At 39.4% G+C, this 19,473-nt stretch overlaps 1 protein-coding gene across 4 annotated transcripts in view; it reads left to right on the forward strand.

Moving 5' to 3' along the window:
* The window catches only part of myo9b (myosin IXb), a 79,364-nt gene that overhangs the window by 34,110 nt on the left and 25,781 nt on the right, over positions 1-19,473 (forward strand). For 3 of the 4 annotated variants that reach the window (XM_036596148.1, XM_036596149.1, XM_036596151.1), the window contains exons 7-22: positions 1,970-2,093; positions 4,275-4,364; positions 5,763-5,879; positions 7,328-7,462; positions 8,413-8,534; positions 9,584-9,725; positions 10,417-10,612; positions 11,434-11,509; positions 12,076-12,168; positions 13,494-13,601; positions 14,916-14,955; positions 15,407-15,529; positions 16,448-16,528; positions 16,614-16,724; positions 17,658-17,780; positions 17,873-18,022. In XM_036596148.1, coding sequence (XP_036452041.1) covers positions 1,970-2,093; positions 4,275-4,364; positions 5,763-5,879; positions 7,328-7,462; positions 8,413-8,534; positions 9,584-9,725; positions 10,417-10,612; positions 11,434-11,509; positions 12,076-12,168; positions 13,494-13,601; positions 14,916-14,955; positions 15,407-15,529; positions 16,448-16,528; positions 16,614-16,724; positions 17,658-17,780; positions 17,873-18,022 — 1,831 coding nt within the window. The remainder of the gene's footprint in view (positions 1-1,969; positions 2,094-4,274; positions 4,365-5,762; positions 5,880-7,327; positions 7,463-8,412; positions 8,535-9,583; positions 9,726-10,416; positions 10,613-11,433; positions 11,510-12,075; positions 12,169-13,493; positions 13,602-14,915; positions 14,956-15,406; positions 15,530-16,447; positions 16,529-16,613; positions 16,725-17,657; positions 17,781-17,872; positions 18,023-19,473) is intronic. The other variant, XM_036596150.1, reaches the window with a different exon arrangement.

The raw sequence follows: 19,473 nt of genomic DNA on the forward strand, positions 1-19,473 counted from the left end.
AACAGCACTTAAAGCTTTCATCTCTGAGAGAGAGGAGAAAATCAAGCTGCTTCAGATCTGAAAACATCCACAGGTGTTTCTGTCCATCCTTCCACTGTGAGGAGACGACTCAGCGCTGTGGGTCTGAAAGGATGTGTAGCTGATCAAGAAGAACCTCACTGAGAAAAGGAGACGGACACATCAAACAAAGAAGCTGAACGATGGACTGACCACCCCAGAGTCCAGACCTCAACACCACTGAATGTGTTTGATTACTTCAGAAAATCATCAACCAGCTTCTAAGACTGAACTTTGGAGGTGTGTCTGCAGATTCTTTGAGAAGATTGTTTTTGAAGCTTGTGTGAATTCTTTTCAAAATGCATTTCATTTTTTAATTTATTGGTTTTTTGACACTGACAGATCGATAACATACCTGATGGCTGTTTTGACTGGAGCTGAGATAAATGAGGGGAAGTCTCTGACGTTTGTTTAATACTATGTGTCATTATTTGTTTGGATTGTGTTTATTTTTCTGCTGTTACTAATCAGGTAATGCAGTTCAGTGGACTTGCCTCAGGCCTGATCTGGTGCTGCCGTGCTTCAGTGTGTCATCACCTCATCTAATAGTCCCCACCTCATTAACCGGCACTAGTCTGACACCTGTTTGTCCTTTATTGGAAATAATGACAAATATCTGTGTGATCTGCAGCCTGTGAAAACAGAAACAGGCGCCAGTGTAGAGTTTCACTCCAGTGTGAGCAACACTGTAATGTTATTGATTAAAGTGGTTTTGTTGCTGCACTGTGAAAAACGGGAGAGAAACCATAAATGATTATATACATATATATATATATATATATATATATATATGTATATATATATGTATATATATATAAATAACATTAAATTAAGCTGTAACTCTGCTGTTGATTTAACAGCAATGCAAAGCTGTTTTTATATATATATATATATATATATATATATATATATATATATATATATATATATATATATATATATAAAATATTTGGCACCTTCGGACAGACTGTAACTGTTTCTTCTTTTTATTTAATTTTATTATTTTTTTCTTATCATTCTATTTTGTTTCACTTTATTAGAGTAATTAAAATCGTAGTTTTTAATTCTATTACTTTTTCATTTTATTAATTGGTTTTAAACACTGCATCTTGGTTTTATTGTATTGTTCCGCTTCTTAATTAAGTCTTAATTGTTCCATTTTTTTCCCTTTTATCTTGTTTGATTTTCATTTTAGTTTAACTGACTAAATTCCATTTTATTTTCTTTTTAGTTCCTTTACACTGTAAATTCTCAGCTGCCCTGAAAATGAGGGTCACCCTCAATATTTCAGGTTAAAAATAAAGGTTTATTGATTGATTGATTGATTGATTGATTTAACAGGACTATTTTTACTCTCTTTATAATGAAACATGCAGTTGGTCAGTGTCAGCAAGCGCTGATGATAAACACGATATGATCAGAAAAACATATTGTACTGTGAAATGATATAGCACAATAACGATAAATTGCCCAGCCCAAATAAACATATATATTTATATATATATATATATATATATAAATATATATATATATATATATATATATATATATATGTGTGTGTGTGTGTGTGTGTGTGTGTGTGTGTGTGTGTGTGTGTGTGTATATATATGTATATATATATACAATATAATACAATCACTGTTTATTTGCTAAATCTAACGTAGAGGGGAGAATAAAACATCATTTTGTTTAAAGGTGCCATATTTAAGCGTGTTCTCTGCAGAGGATGTGTTCACTAATTTTCACTTAGAACATCAACAAACTGTCATTTGACCAGGGGTGCTCAAACTTTTTCACATGACTGCATGTGGTGTTTTTACTGATTAAAACTCACTTATTGCTGAGATTAATTGATTTTTTTTTATATCCTCCTCATCATTATGAAGCTCAGTTTCTCCTCTGTTGCCCTCAGGATCTTCTCCGTACTGTCTGCCATTCTGTACCTGGGGAACCTGACGTACAAGGCGAAGGCTGACGGCGAGGGTCTGACGGTGGGACCTGCGGACGTCCTGTCCACTCTCTCTGACCTCCTCAAGGTAACGTCCCTCCTCTTCTCAGCACGCTGCAGGCCAGAGGTTTGGAAACAGCACTGAGTTTGTAAAACCAAACATCAAACATGAAATTTGGTTAAACTACTCTTAACAAAGGTTCTTGAAGGGTTCTTTAGTAAAGTCAGTGGTTCTGTAGAGAGTCAAAGATCCATCTGCATGATTAAAATTCTTTGCATGGTGAAGTGGTTCTCAGATTGATGGAGAACATGTTGGCTCTATATAGCACCAAAAAGGGTTCTTTTATTGTTACAAGCGTGACATCGTCACAAAAGAAGGACCCTTTTTGGTGCTATATAGAACACGTTCTCCGTCAGTCTGAACCATTTCACCATGCAGAGAACCCTTTAATCATGCAAATTGTTCTTTGAGTGTTCATGGCTCTATATAGAACCATTGTCTTTACTAAAGTACCCTTGTAGGACCACCTTTTTAAGTGTGTAGGACGGCCCCCCGTCTCCCCATCGCTCAGCGAGATGCCAGCCAGTGTAGGCGTCTGTTAGAACTGAACAGAACTGGTGGTTAGTGTTCTCCTCCAAGCGTGTTCAGCTGTACAACAGCAGCTTGAAAAGATGCAGTGGAGCTTCACAGCACTCGGAGGAAGACTGTGTTTGTCTTCACCCTCCTAGAGCTTGGGCTATCGTGTGATTGGGGGAGTCTAGAACTAGAGGGTGGAACTGGAGACGACTAAACTGTGGAGAAAATTGAGTAAAGTGGAAAAAGATGAATGAAAGCAGTTCCAGGCTGTCTGAAGATGATTAGATAGTAAAAGTGTAAAACGACAGAGTGAGCTGAGCTTTAGAGACTCCCTTTGTGAACTCAGCTCACTGGTGCTCTGCAGATAAAGCAGATTTTCCCAGTTCAGTAAAACCTCTGTATATACTCTCTCTATACTCTGATAATTACTGTTATTTAGAGATCATAGACCAACCAGCTTTTTCACACAGTTCCAGCTACACTCTCAGAAATAAAGGTAGTAAACTGTCTCTGGGGTGGTTCCCCTCTTTTCACTGGGGTGGAACCCTCAAGGCTCCATCTCAGTCCCTTTAGTCAGGGAACATAACTGAACCATAATCCACTGAAATGATATGTTCTAAGCTGTACTGACTCCACACACCCCGTCTCGTCTCCAGGCTTTTATTTTACTGTTCTGTTTAAAACATTCGGTTATGAAAAGGTACAAATACGAACTTTTCACCTGGAAACACTTATTTAAGGTTCACAATCAGACCTTAAAACCACTGTTGGAGCTTTGAGGGAACATTTACACTGTTTGTACCTTGAGGAACGAAAAACGTACCTGAACAGAACCTTTATTTCTCACAGTGTAGTGAGTGCAGTAATGAATCTCAGAGTGGAGTGAGAGATGGTCTGAGGGTACTGGCGTTACTGGGCACCTCGGACCACCAAAAATATTAGGGATAATTTAGGAAGTCATTTATTCCTTATGGAATTTTTCTGATGAATCCTTGAGCTACTGAAGTGGTTTGATGATGAGGCCGTACTGTAATTATTCTGGTGAAGCTGGCGTGTGTTCTTGTGTGTTGTGTTTTATATTTGTACGTACGTTTTGTTGTTGTTGTTGTTGTTGTTGTTATTGTTGTGGATATTTATCTATTTTTTTTATTTTGTGCACGCTGGTGAAGCCAAAGACAAATTTCTGGAAATGGACAGTAAAGTTTATTCTGATCTGTGTCTATAAACTACATCACTGTAGTCCAAGACTGATAGTGAGGTTAACTGGATTTAGCTTAAAAAAAAATATATATATATATATATATTTTTTATGTAGCCCTACTGGCTCTTTTTTCTGTCACAACAGATGTATGAAAAAATAAATATCATGACATATCGTGTATCGTGAAAGTTATACATTTGCCATATCGCCCAGCTCTACTCTCAGTGCATTCTGAATATGGTATTTTTAATGTATAGTGATGTAATATGCAGTGTGTTCAGTGCTCGGCCGTCGTCCTGTCTCAGAGCGCTCTGCCCAACCCTGAGCTCATCCCTGTTCCAGCGTAGCAGCATCACAGAGCTGTCAGTATTAGTCAGTTTGCTCAGGAACACCTGAGCGCTCACATGCTGAGCTCTGATGAGTCACTGATTGGTGGCTTTATTAAAACTCCAGCCTTGCTGCTCCGCTCAGTCATGTTTCTGAAAGCGCAGGTGAAGAAGGAGCTGCTGGTGGAGGCGCTGACCAAGAGGAGAGCCATGACCGCCAACGACGTCCTGATCCTTCCGTACACGCACAGCGAGGTAGGAGCCTCTCTCTGAGGTCCATGATCACATCCTGCTCTCAGGACTAGAGTTACAGATATTATACGTTTATGAAATTATCTAAAAGGTAGATCCAGATCGATTGAAGATCAATATAAAACTAATATTATTATAAACTATTAAAAGCTATATTTTTATAAACCATTATTGTTTTTTATGATATTCTATTACATATCTCAGGGTTATATTAAGTTATATTTACATGTATTTAAAATCAATTATATTATTATAAATTATTGTAAAACTGTTATAAAATATTGCTCCATTCTATTATATAAAATTTAAATATTTTTGCAGAAATATAATATTTGAAGATCAGTATAAAACTGCTATATTATTATATGTTAAAATCCTGTTATATTATTGCATACTCTTATATTTTTATATTATTCTGTTACATCTTAAACTTCTTATATTTGTCAATTAAGACCAATTTTTTATTATTATTATTATTATTATTATTATTATTCAGTGTTATTGAAAGTACAGAAAACTTTACTACATATATTTATAATATATTTACATCTATTTATGATCAGTTGTTCTAAACTATTGTAAAACTATTATTTATAGCTACTATAAAATATTGCTGCATTCTATTATAAAAGTTGTAAAATATGTTTGGATCAATTAAAGATCAATATAAAACTGCCATGTAATTATAAACTATTAAAAACCTGTTATTTTTATTTATATTATATATTTATCGTTGTTTTTATAATCCTATTACATATAAATAAGTTTGATATATTACATTATTATATACGTATTTACGTCAATGTAAGACCAGTTTAAAGATTGTTACTCACAATAAGCTTTATTATTATTATTATTATTATTATTATTATTATTATAACTTTGAAGTACTGTAAAACATGATTATTCTAAAATATTTTGACATTACATGTACATATATTAATTGTATATTTTAAAATTATATTTACATCTATTTAAAATCAAACTGTTACTATACGTTATTGTTAAATTCTTATTTTCCTGTCTTGCTGTTATAAAATGCTCCATTCTGTTTTTATGCTATTTGAAACTGTTGCCTATCAACAGTGACCAATTACAGATGAAATCAGGCTGAGGTCACGTGGTTTCTGCACACTTCACATGTTAAAAATAGGTTATCACGTGAAAATGCGTTCACGTGTGATTACTTATGAACGTATGTGGTTTTCTCACACTTCACGGGTGAAATATGAGTGACTTTCCTGTAAGGGTGATGACTTTTGTCCACTTTTCTCCTGTTGTGCGTGTCCGTTAGTGAGGACCTGTGGTGGTTCTGTCCAGGCTGGGCGCTCCTGACTGTTGGGGCAGGTGCTGCTGTGAGATTCTTAACGTTATTTCTGTTTTAACCCTGTTTCTCTGCAGGCGATCACAGCCCGAGACTCCATGGCTAAGTCTCTGTACAGCTCACTGTTCGACTGGATCGTCCTGCGCATCAACCACGCTCTGCTGAACAAGAGGGACATGGAGGAGTCCGTCCCGGTACGGAGCTAAACCGCGGTCCACGCGCTGGAGAAATGCTGTGTTTATGAAATCCTGGAGAGCTTTTCAGGCTGCGAGGCTGAAGCTAGTTAGCCAGGTTCAGTGAAAGGCCCTCGAGCAGTTAAGCTGAATAACAGAGCCTCGTTAACTGGCTTTGTTCTTTAGAAGTCAAGAACTGTTAATGTTACATCATCAGCAGTGAGGTATGCAGTGAATTCAGTGTGTTTATTCTCCGGCTCGGAGCTTCGGTGATAAACACTGAGAAATCGTGGAGGAATGTGGAGCATGTTTGTTTACTTCCACAAAACAAGGCGGAACACACAGCAGTAGCTTTCCACATCATCAGATTCAGGTTCAGATCAAAGTAACACATCTAAGCTGATGGTGTGGCCAGCTGTATAGCTGAAGTTACGCTCAGCCCGCAGTCGCTCTAGACTTCAGCAGATTCGCGTTGGAAAACGTGCAAGACTGAAGTTCGCTAACTCGCTAACCACTAACAGTAATGACACAAATGCACAATAATTACATCAGGATAATTAAATACCCTCCACAGCACAGTCCACTCTGATCTGTAGCACATAGAGCGGCGTGGTGGCGTCAGTGAGGTGACTTGTGTAGCTGCACCTACTGGAAATCTGATACATAACAATATATGGATTTCAAATATATGACATATATTAGCATATAGGGATTTTCCTTATATCCCTAATGTAGATTAGTCACATATATAATTGGCCACTGTCAAATATGGGACATATATTTCAGTGATATATCAAAATACATAAGCATATGCTTAAAAATATATGATAAAAAGCATTAATCGTATATGGATGGTGTACGTATATATGCTAGCTTCTTATTATTTAATATAAGTGGTTTTTATTGCATATATATGTTTTTTATTCCATATGTATGTCTGCATATATATATATATATATATATATATATATATATATATATATATATATATATATATATATATATATATATGTAAAGGCATATGCCTGAGCCTTTATGATATATGTGCATATATGGCGATTTATCATCCAGATTACTGTATGGGCAGTTAGCTATGGATAATATGTTGTATATGGTTCTATATAGCACCAAAAAGGGTTCTGCTCTTGCGATAATGTCAAGCTTGTAACAATAGCAGAACCCTTTTTGGTGCTATATAGAACCATCAATCTGAAGAACCATTTCACCATACAAAGATCTATTTAACCATACACGTAGTTCTTTGAGTGTTCATGGTTCTATATAGAACCATCGTCTTTATTAAAGAACCTTCCTTTTTAGAAGCAAAATGAATATTTATTTAATGGCACTCTGAATGGAGGCATTGTGATTAGCTTTGTTATGATCTGTTGGAATGTTTTATTCAGATTTATGAGGACGATAATGCTCTGAATGTTCTGATAACGGTTCCGTGTGCTGTGTGTCTGAAGTGTCTGTCCATAGGAGTCCTGGACATATTTGGATTTGAGGACTTCAGGACGAACAGCTTTGAGCAGTTCTGCATTAACTACGCCAACGAGCAGCTGCAGCACTACTGCAATCAGCACATATTCAGACTGGAGCAGGTCAGTTACAGCGGCGCTCGGACTCTTAAAATGGTTCTTCAAGGGTTCTTCAGTAAAGACGATGTCAAGCCCTTTTGGTTGCTATATAGAACCCTTTTCAAAAAGGTTCCATATAGAACCTTCTATAACACATTCATGCACATTCTCCATCAGTCTGAAGAACGCTTTCATGATGCAAAGAAACTTTTAATCATGCAAAGGGTTCTTTGAGTGTTCATGGGTTTATATAGAACCATTTTCTTTACTAAAGAACCCTAGAAGAGCCATCTTTTTTAAGAGTGCAAGCTAGAAAAAACAGCTCATTTTGAAGTTGTTGTTTTTGTGATGTCACAAAAACCAGCACATATATCCGTCTTCTCAGCCCACAGAGGTTTAGCTCCGCCCATTCGCACTGAAACACTATAAGGAGTGTTTCACCATGAACTGGTGCCTAAATGAGGCACGATACTGGACAGCCAATTGGAACAGAGCTTATTTACATATTTCAGTTACACATATCAGTTCATTGGCAATAGCAACAAATACAACAATGAATAAACAGCCTGGAAATTTAGGGACACAAATGTGAGCAAAATAAAATAATACTGACCCAGACTGGAAAACCAAAAAGTCAGAAAATAAAAGTAGAAATTAATACATTTAAAGAAAAATGATAAAATAAATGAATAAAATAATGTGTTACCCAGCAGTCAGTGCACCACAGTACAACACACTGTGTATATATATATTAGAAGGTGATCAATTACCAGCTCAGTCTGCGGAGGAGGCAGACCAGTCTTAAAGGCACAGTAACAAAAACAGCCTATAAGTGATGGAGATGACAGAAAATGGTCATGTAAAAATGAAATATGACTGGTTTTGGTATCTAAACCCCCACAAACCTTAAAAGCGGGCAAGTAAATTCTATGAACTGGACCCACATGACCGTGTGTTGTGCTGATCTGCTGCAGGAGGAGTACGTGTCGGAGGGGATCACCTGGAGCAACGTGGACTACACTGATAACATCGGCTGCATTAACCTGATCAGCAAGAAGCCCACTGGCCTGCTGTACCTGCTGGACGAGGAGAGCAGGTGAGTGAGAAGAACCACGGTGAACAGTCCAGCTAACTGACCACGATGTGGCTGCGCCCTTGAGGCATCCCATCCATTTCAGCTCTGTCTTACTGATGAGCAAGATTTCTTTAGTGTTAGCACTGGAGCTACGAGGCTAAAGTAGCTAAGAGAATAGCAGCTAATAGTACTAGAAGATGCAGTGTACCAAAAAAACAGGTGCTGCTAATTTGGCTAACTAGGGTAACAATCAGATGTGTTGCGTGCAACTTTTATCATTTGTGAATTTGTTGCATGGAAGTTGCATCGCAGGTAACTCGCAACGTGCAACTAGTTGCATTAAAGTTTCACTGTGTAAAGCTACACTCTAAAAATGTTTTTTTTAAGGGTTCTTCAGTAAAGTGAATGGTTACTAATTAGAACCATTAGTTCTGTATAGAACCATTTCATGCTTAAATGGTTCTTTTTGCTTATTCAGGTTGATGAAGAGTGTTTTATTTGGTTCCATGACGGACCTTTTTTTCTTGTAACCCGTTTTGGTGCATATAGAACCATATACAACCCATTCTCTATCAATCTAAAGAACCATTTCACCGTGCAAAAAACCATTAAAGCATGAAATGGTTCTATGTAGAACTCATGGTTCTAAATATTAAAGACATTTGAAGAACCATCTTTAAAAGATTCCTTTGTTACTTGTTAGCTACATTAGCCTCGTACACTTAAAACGGTTCCTCAAGTGTTCTTCAGTAAAGAAATGGTTCTGTATAGAACCATGAACACTCAAAGATGGTTCTGTATAAACCCTTTTTGAAAAGGGTTCTGCATAGCGCAAAAAAGGGTTCTTTTCTTATTATGATATCAAGCCTGTAACAATAGAAGAACCCCTTTTTTGTGCTGAAAAGAACCATCTACAGCACGTTCTCCATCAATCTGAAGAACTCTTTCACGATGCAAAGAACCCTTTAATCATGCAAAGGGTTCTTTGAGCGTTTGTGGTTATATAGAACTATTTTCTTTCCTGAAGAACGTACTATCCTCTTTTTTTTCTTGTCTCCTCGTGTTTGTAGTTTTCCTCACGCCACAGACGACACCCTGCTGGAGAAGTTCAAGCAGCAGCATCAGGAGAACCAGTTCTTCGTGCCCACGCCGGTCATGGAGCCGGCTTTCGTCATCCTCCACTACGCCGGCAAGGTCAAATACCAGATAAAGGTAAAGAAAAGCTCTAAAGAAAACTGGGAAAGAGCTTTCTGGACGTTCTGTGGGCTTACAGTACTGTGCAAAAGTGTTAAAGTGTGTTTTCACCAGCAAAAACACTGAATAATGTTGTAATAACCACAAACATAAATATAGTTATATAAATAAAGATATGGATTGAAAAGATGGCTATTCAAAGGGATTGCATGCTTAAATGGTTCTTTACATGGTGAAATGTTTCTTCAGGTTGATTAAGAATGTGTTGTATATGGTTCTACATAGCACCGAAAAGGGTTCACATGCATCGTAACAGACTCTCTTTGGCACTATATAGAACCATTTTCAAAAAAAATCCGTATAGAACCATATACAAAACATTCTCCATCAATCTGAAGGACCATTTCACCATGCAGAGAACCATTCATTCACACAAATAGTTCCAAATAGAACCACTGTCTTTAGTAAAGAACCATTTGAAGAACCATCTTTAAGTGTGTGGGCTTAATCCAAGTCTGCAGAACCAGCCCTGTGTGTGATCTGTGATCTGAGTGTCTCTACAGTAACTGTACTGTAATGTTACAGTACTGCAGGTGTGGCTTACTTATAAATCATTATGACCAGACGTGTCCGTATCGGGTCTGAAGACCCGACAGAGGCAGACTCTCTACTAAGCGTAAGCTCGTGTGTGTGTGTGTGTGTTCTGCAGGACTTCAGGGCGAAGAACACTGACCACATGCGGCCGGACATGGTGGCTTTGCTGCGCAGCAGTGAGCGGGGCTACCTGAGGCAGCTGATTGGCTCAGATCCTGTGGCCGTGTTCCGCTGGGGCATCCTGCGAGCCGTCGTACGGACAGTGGCCACTTTTAAAGAGGCCGGCCACCGCCGGGCCGCAGAACACCCAGGTAATGTCCATTCTTTATCACCTGAATGGAAGTACAGGGTAGGTGTTTCTAACAAAGTGGCCAGTGAGTGGAAGCGCAAGGAGGGTGTTTCTAATAAAGTGGCCACTCAGTGGAAGCACAAGGAGGGTGTTTCTAATAAAGTGGCCAGTTAGTGGAAGCACAAGGAGGGTGTTTCTAATAAAGTGGCCACTCAGTGGAAGCACAAGGAGGGTGTTTCTAATAAAGTGGCCAGTGAGTGGAAGCACAAGGAGGGTGTTTCTAATAAAGTGGCCACTCAGTGGAAGCACAAGGAGGGTGTTTCTAATAAAGTGGCCACTCAGTGGAAGCACAAGGAGGGTGTTTCTAATAAAGTGGCCAGTCAGTGGAAGCACAAGGAGGGTGTTTCTAATAAAGTGGCCACTTAGTGGAAGCACAAGGAGGGTGTTTCTAATAAAGTGGCCAGTTACTGGAAGCACAAGGAGGGTGTTTGTAATAAAGTGGCCACTTAGTGGAAGCACAAGGAGGGTGTTTCTAATAAAGTGGCCAGTTAATGAAAGCACAAGGACGGTGTTTCTAATAAAGTGGCCAGTTAATGAAAGCACAAGGTGGGTGTTTATAATAAAGTGGCCAGTTACTGGAAGTACAAGGAGGGTGTTTAAAATAAAGTGGCCAGTTACTGGAAGTACAAGGAGGGTGTTTCTGATAAAGTGGCCGGTTAGTGGAAGCACAAGGCATAATTCCTACTGTTATAGTTGCATTGTTGCTAACTGGTGCCACAAATTCATGTTGCATGTTCAGTACAGTATAAGTGATGCAGTGATGTGAACTGTTTCTGCTGTTAGACTCCATCAGGCGCTATTCCCGACATTCCCTGAGGGAAATGAAGACACCTACTTCAGCCATTGGCAGATTGATGAGGTGAGGAGGTCATGGGAGCTCTTAAGAGATTTATTATATTGAAGCATAAATTATAGTCAGTGTTGTTTTTGAATTATTATATTGAATTACACCACCGTTCAAAAGTTTGGAGTCAGTAAGTTTCAGATAAATGTATAAAATGATTCTGAAATGATGTTGTTGCCATACAACTTCACAGATAATCAGCAGGATGGTTTTAAATGTGTCCAGAATGATGAACAGAGCTGTAGAAAAGTGTAAAACGACTGTATAACATCAAAAATGAAGTTAACATCCAGAATTTCTTCATATTTCAGACAATATTAATCGATTAATACTGAATATTGAACAAAACATCTAAAAATATCCTAGAGTTTAGTTTATTATATTTAAAACTACATTGTAAAGGTTATGCATGTTTATAAAACGTTATACATTATTCATATGAGCAGTGAGTTAGTGGTTTGGGGATAAGTATGATCATATATCGAGGTTATTAGGCTCCGTGTGATGATGTTAGTGCTGCATTGAGAGCTGCAGGTTCACTCCAGGCTGTAAATCGTTGTGATGTCTCTCTCCCTCTGCAGTCAGCGCTCTCTCATCGACTTCTCCTTCGACCGCTCTGAGGAGAACCCTCTGGAGGTGTTCGAGGACATCTTCGCTACGTTCGAGAGTAAAAAGTAAGACGCCGAACCTGTTTCTGATTGAATGCTCACTCTCTCTCACAGGTTCCTCTGGGTCCTCATCATCTTTATGGCTTTTCTTTGGACACTGTTTAATGGAATTGGGTGACTGGACTGTTTTGAAGCGACAGTTCGATGAAAAGTCCGAGGTTACAGACTTTTCCCTTTGCAGAAAGTCTGATTGGTCAACCATGAGTGTGTTTACATGCACTTAATAATCCGATAACTGCAGAAAATCAGATTTTGTCAGTAAACCAATCAATGCTTTTTCATGCAATCGAGTAATCAAATAATGGGGAAACTCCAGGTCTACATGAGTCAGACAATAATCAGATTTCTGCTTTACAACCAGCCAATAAACTCACAGGATAAGACACGACTTAAATAGGACACAGAACTCAAACTTCATGAGTGTCTTTTTTTTAAACATTGAGTCACTTTGTGACTATATGAACAACATCATCTAGAAGATGAAGAATATTTAAATCCTTCATTTCGTCGAGGTTTCAGTGTCGCTCGCTTATTTCCGGTACTGCCGTCTGTTTTCGCACATGCTCAAACTGAGAAATCGGAAAGAAATCAGAGTAAGGGTTCACATGCACTGAGAAATCTGATCACTGAGCTAAAATCCAGCCTCTTTATCAGATTTCTTAGATTTCTTGACCTTACTTTGATCTAAGAACTCAGAGTTTGCTGTTTACACGACCATTTGAATAATCAGGTGACTGCAGAAGTCTGATTGTGATCGGATTATTGAGAGCATGTAAACGCACTCTATGATTGGAGCTACTAGCTAACAAATAATAGATGGTTATGTTAGCATATTTAGCATGGTGCTATCTCCAGGCCTAAATCATCACATGCTTGCCTCAAAGCATGTGGAGGTGCTCAGTATCTCTAATAGTCTTGATTCTGTGGTTTCTGACTCTGTATGACTCACTTTAATCTATAAACATGGACTAAAGTACTGGCTGCTACTGTTTCTAGCTATGCTAATGTACTTTTGTCCATTTTTGTGTCTATTTGTGTTGATGAAGTAACAGTTCAATGTTTTACGTAATGTTTGAGGCAAGCATGTGATGATTTAAGCATGCAGTTAGCACAGTGCTAATTGGTGGGGTATAGGCTCCCATTACTTCTTAGCCTGCATTTGGAGAAAGGTGGGGGGGGGCATACTGGTTAAAATACGATTTTTCCCAGAACTGTCGCTTTAATCCCGGTGTTGCACTAATCAGATGTTGATTTTACCTGTTTGAACTCTCTAATCTCTCCCCTCTCTGCACCCCTCTGTCTCTACTGCTCTGTGCTTGGGGTTAAATCAGGGAATTGCATGCCAAAGTCCTGTGCGCCATTAAGCGGTTAGGTGGTGAAGTTCCTCAAAAGCTCCGTCTGTCCACCATTTCTGTGAGGAAGTTACGGCAGTTCTCTCAGTGAGTCTGGGCCTCACACCGCACCTCTGCACCGCCTCAGCGGCTCCAGAGCTCCTGACCTTCCTACCAGGGCTGGGTATCGATCAGAACTCCTCCATACTGATACGTCGACTTCAGTACTGATTCCTGAACGACGCTGTTTTCAGCGTTCTTGTTTTAAATACGTAAAAGTGATGCGCTAAGGAAAACCTAGGGATCTAGTGATGCAACAATCAGAATCAGCCAAGATTGGAATTCATTTGCTCCAAATACGCAGTCAGCCAGTTCGGTTATTAGTATGTGTCTGGTCTGTTCTGCAGGTGTACGAGGTAAATAAAGCAAGGCAGGTTCACTCGCGAGGTATTACAGCTGCTACAGCTGAACTGAAATATCACAGCATAATTATACAGGATTCATTGCACTAAATGGCCAGTCGCCTCTTACTTTCCACAAAAAGACAACTCATTTTTGTGGTTGAACAATTTAAAATGCCAGCGCGCCTCTTAAGAAAGGAAATAATGTTATTCATAGTGACTTCAGCTAATTTCAAGTGCTGGAAATGTGATTTTCAAGTTGCTGTTTAGCCCACATGATGTAAAAGGCTAATTAAAATCAGCCTTTGGTCTTACCTACTTAATTTTTATTTAATTTTCCGTTGCAAATGTTAACCCTTTAAAGCCAACTGAAAAGGAGTGTCTGTTTCTACCATTTAATCTGCTTTTGTGATTTTTTTAATACTGTTGTCACGTGTTAATTTCATATCTGAAGAACGTGACCTTACATAGCTGTAAATTTGATTTAAAAACTAGCTTTTAGAAAAAAAAAAGTCTTTTTATATATTTTTTTATATGAATAAAAGTTTTTGTCAGTTGAAACATATTATGAAATTAATTGTGTTCTGAATGTGAGAGGCCATCGTGGTGCATCCGACAATAAAGGCAGCATGGAGCTTCTTTTACACAGTGATAGGAAACACGATAGCTCACAGAGCGCTCCAGTTCCACAAACTGAACCGACATACACGCTCTCCAGCTGCTCAGCGCACGAATTAAAGCAGTCTTAAAATATAAAGATATAGACTCTGAATGTGTTACTGGTTGGATATGGTTAATAACATTAATAACTCCTAGATTTTGGAACAAGCATGTTTATTGGCTCGCTGACTCTGACTGTATTAAACCATACTCAGTTTTTCTGACGTAGTACAGTCGGGACCATATCAGTATTGAAATTCGATGCCCAGCCCTGGTTGTGAACAATAAACCAGCTACATTGATAATGTGGAGTCATGTTGTCTTAAAATGTTCCTCTCGGCCTTTTTTCTCCCCTCGCCAGGAAGAACCGGGCTAACAAACACAAGCAGCTCATTCCTAAGGTACGTTTCTACTGTAATCGTCAGTACCAGTCCCAAAAACAGTTGATCAGCCAAGACATACACTCTTAAAGATGGTTCTTTAAGAAAGACAGTGGTTCTGTATAGAACTATGAACAGTTAAAGAACCATTTGCATGGTGAAATGGTTCTGTATGGCACCAAAAAGAGCTTACAAGCTTGACATCGTAACAGTAGAACAACACTTTTCAGGGCTATATAGAACCGTATACAACACAGTCTCCATCTGTCCAAAGAGCGATTTCACCATTCAGAGAACCATTTAAGCATACAGATGGTTCTTTGAGTGTTCATGGTTCTATATGGAACCATTGTCTTCACTAAAGAACCCGAAATATATATTTTTTTTCACCGAACTGTTCCTCTAAGATCCGTCTCTCCTCACTGTCCAGACTGAGTAGCGCTCTGTTCTCCCTCTTTCTGATCCCGGGCAGAACCTGATCGACTCTCGCTCTCTGAAGCTCATTGTGGATCTCAACCTGCATAATCGAGACACCAGGTCTCTTCTGCACCTTCACAAGAAGAAGAAGCCTCCCAGCATCAGCGCCCAGTTTCAGGTTGGTCATGCTGGCAGGAGCGTGGGTGTGGTTTCGGGAGTGGGAGGAGCCAGAGGTGGAAGAAAAGTAGAAGATTAAAAGAACGACTCGAGTAAACGTGCTAACAGAAAAAACAGAACTGAAACTAGTATCAGTGACTCCGTTTGATTTATACTGATTTATGGCTAATAACTTTCATGTGTTCACGTTATTCACTTTCACGCAGGTGTTGTGTAACCATAGAAACGGCCGTAGCATAATCATCAAATGGCTGTAGCCCGACCGTGAGAGTGGATGTAGTGTAACCATGGAAACAAGAGTAGTTATAGCGTAGTTATAGAGATGGTTTGTAGCGTAGTTATAGAATTGGGGATGGAAACAGGTAATTATGGAAATGGTTGAGTGTAACCATGGAAACAGACAGGTGTAGCGTAACTGTAGGAAACAGGTAATTATGGTAAACATGTTGTAACCATGGAAACAGACAGGTGTAGTGTAATTATGGAAATGGTGTAGCGTAATTATAGAATTGGGTGTAGCATAACCATGGAAACAGGTCTACAATAACCATGGAAACAGGTGTACCATAGCCATAGAAATAGTTGTAGCATTATTATGGAAATGAGTGTAGCTTAAACATGGAAACGTGTGTAGCGTATCCATGGAAATTGGTGTAGCGTAACTATGGAAACAGGTAAGGAGGGCTAGATTTTGAGAACTGCCCCAGTGGAAACTACTCCTAGTCCACTTCTCTGCAGGGCTCATCAGTCCTCGACCTGCAGAATGTGTTTTCCATCTTTGCTTGAGAGCCTCTGTAGCAGCGCAGTTAAATGAGAGGGAAGGTTCAGACGCTGAGGTTGCTGATGTGCTAATGCTGGTGGGACTTAATGGACACTGATGGGCAAATCAATACGTGCTGTAATGTCTCGTGTCGTGCAGACGTCTCTGGTCAGGCTGCTGGACACGCTGAAGAAAGCAGAGCCGTTCTTCGTCCGCTGCATCAGGTCCAACGCGGAGAAGGTAGAGTGGAGTTCTCCTCAGAATCGAGGCTTCATGATTTACACAGCTTCCTTTAGTTGACTGTGTTTGAACCGTGTGTTTTCAGAGGGAAATGCAGTTTGATGAAGATCTCGTCCTTAAGCAGATGAGGTACACAGGTATGTTGGAGACGGTTCGCATCAAGAGGTCCGGATACGGAGCCAAGTACACCTTCAAGGTAATCTTGCACACCTGTCCTCTTGATGTTAAAGCTGTTGCATGCTTGTTTCATACTCACTAAGTGAAGTGAATGGAAATCTAGGCCCAGTCCCATTTCACCCCTCGCCCCTACCACTCAGCCCTACCCCTCACGTCCAGGGGTAGGGTGTCCTGATTGTTGTTGAGATAGAGGGGGGGGTGAAGTGTTAGAGCTACATGACCCTCTAAACGGAGGTTTTTCAGAGACTCCAAACAGAGAGTTATGAGAAAAAAAGGAAAACTGGCAAGACGGAGAACAAGAGACCAAAGAAACCCACAAATGTGAGAATTTTCTCTGTTAAAAAATTACGATAAACATTATCTTAGTTTAATGTCGTTTCAGTGTATTTTGGTCCTTTTCTTCATAACAAGCATAAAAAATGCTAGTAGCGCTGACGTCTCGGTAGCTAGCTAGTGAAATTTCCCGTTCCACCTTAAATAGTCCAGCAGTTACATTCTGGTGCCACAAGTGTCAGAACTGCTGCTCCATTTAAGGTGGAACAGGAAAATTCAAACAAGAAGCTGGTGAATATCTGACTTCAGCTTCATATCACTGAAGAATTAGGGGTGGGTGATAATAAATAATTGCCCCCCTCTTTGAAGATCATATGATGCCCTAAATGTAACTAAAGCCCAGCAGAGAGGAGCTGAACTTTACCCTCCTCTGCTGTCACTGCAGACTGGCAGGGTCTCCTACAGAGCAGCGCTGGTAGCTGTTAATGAAGTGATGCTCTTTTTATTTGAGGGTCCCATTTCAGAGGGAAGATCTCAACCACTACCCTGTAACTCAGTTCCAAGGGGCAACACTCGAAAACAAGGGGTAGGGCTGAAAAGAAGAATTGGGACTGGGCCTAGACTGCTGAAGATGCTTCTAAACAGTGTTAAAAGTTTCAACACCTATCGTTTCCAACAGGAGTTCACAGATGAGTTTAGGGTTCTGCTGCCGAAAAATCCCTCCACACCCCAGAAGGACATCACTAACCTGCTGCGCAAAACCGGCCTAGACGACTCCAGCTTCCAGATCGGCAAGACCAAGGTTCCCACCTGGACAGCTGTGTGCTCAGATTGACCATTCGAATAAACCCCTCGTTCTTTTGTCTATAACCTGTGACCTGTCTCTCTCCACAGGTGTTTCTGAAGGAGGTGGACAGACAGAAGCTCCAGGAAACCCTCTACAGGGAAGTGATGCGCCGTATCCTCATCCTGCAGAGATGGTTCCGTGCCTGTCTGACGAGGAAACACTTCCTGATGAAGCGGAAGGCCATCATAACCCTGCAGGTGCTGATACACGCTCTGAAGCAGTGCTTCACTCAGCAGCACAATGCGAAAAATTTCATTTACACATTTTTTCCCACTTTCCCACGATGTAGCGCTGGAGCTACAAGGCTAATGTAGCTCACTAACACTAGAAGTCAGTAGTCACCCAAATCTCTTCTGTGAATGCATCTACAAAACTTCTCTCAGCTCAAACCACATCCAGGTCTTCATCAAGGTCCTTCAGACTTCTTCAAACCTCACCCTGTAGCAGAATGCATGGGTCAGTGACTTCAGACAACATGGACGATACAGATCACGTCTTGTTATTTCCGTTGAAAAATAACTGTAAATCTTGAAGTAAGTTTCTAAAAAGATACAGCTTAAATAATCACTGTAATCCGTGAGTGAGTGTGAAGTAGAGCTGGACGATTAATTGAATTTTATTTTCTTGAATGATTTTGGCTTCCAGCAATTATGAAAACAAAATAATCGAGAGAAAACGATTTTTGTTCGTCATGATGTTTTCATTTTGTCTCTCTTTCTGTACATCGCCCCTCCCTAAAAGCCCAAACTCATCTAATTTACTTGTGTCATTTATTTTATTTATTATAATTTTTATTATATGTTTAGTAGTAGGAGTGGAAGTCACTACAGCATAGTTGATCTTACTTATTTTTATCATATTTATTTTTATTAATTATTTGTTGTCATTGATTTAAACGTATATATTTATATATTATTTATTTTGTTTATTTATATATTGTTTTACATTTAAAATTTTCGTTTTCAATTAAAAATCCACTGTTAAAAAGTTGTATATGTTAAAAAGTTCAGTAAATGCATGATGTTTCAGAAGTAATCATGTTAAATAATCATCATCTCAATATATCAATATCATTGCTTTTAGGATTTTTCATAATCAAGCAGCTCTAATGTGAAGTGGAGTCGGATTCTGTGAGGGAGGCCGAGTTTGGCACTGTAGTCTAAAGTGACTGACCCGTGCATTCAGCTACACAGCAAAGATTTATTAATGTTTTCAGTTTATGGTACGTCATTAACCACATCTGCAACTCTGCACCACCCTAATGAAGACCTGGATGCGGTTTGAGCAGGTTGAGAGAGGTTGTTGTGGATGTATTTACGGAGAAGATTTGGGTGACTATTGACTTCTAGTGTTTGTTACAGATGTTATGAGGGCTGCCTCTTCAGATGAGCTAACAAGCCAACACTACAGCTGACCAGTACAGCGCCGACTGCTGATGTCCTCACATGAACGCTGCTGATGAATGCTGTCAGAAGTCCTATGTAATTTAATGGAGGATCCGTAGCTGTATGTTGTGTATTTGTGTGATGTCACTACTAAAACTTGAGTTTCAGCTTTAAAATGCTACACTACTGAGCTGGACTGTGTTGTTGTAGCTAAACAAAACTAGACAGGTTGGAAAAGCCAGCGGCTAATTTGTCACCACACT

Source organism: Colossoma macropomum, unplaced genomic scaffold (assembly GCF_904425465.1).
Source record: "Colossoma macropomum unplaced genomic scaffold, Colossoma_macropomum, whole genome shotgun sequence".
Classification (NCBI taxonomy): Eukaryota; Metazoa; Chordata; class Actinopteri; order Characiformes; family Serrasalmidae; genus Colossoma; species Colossoma macropomum.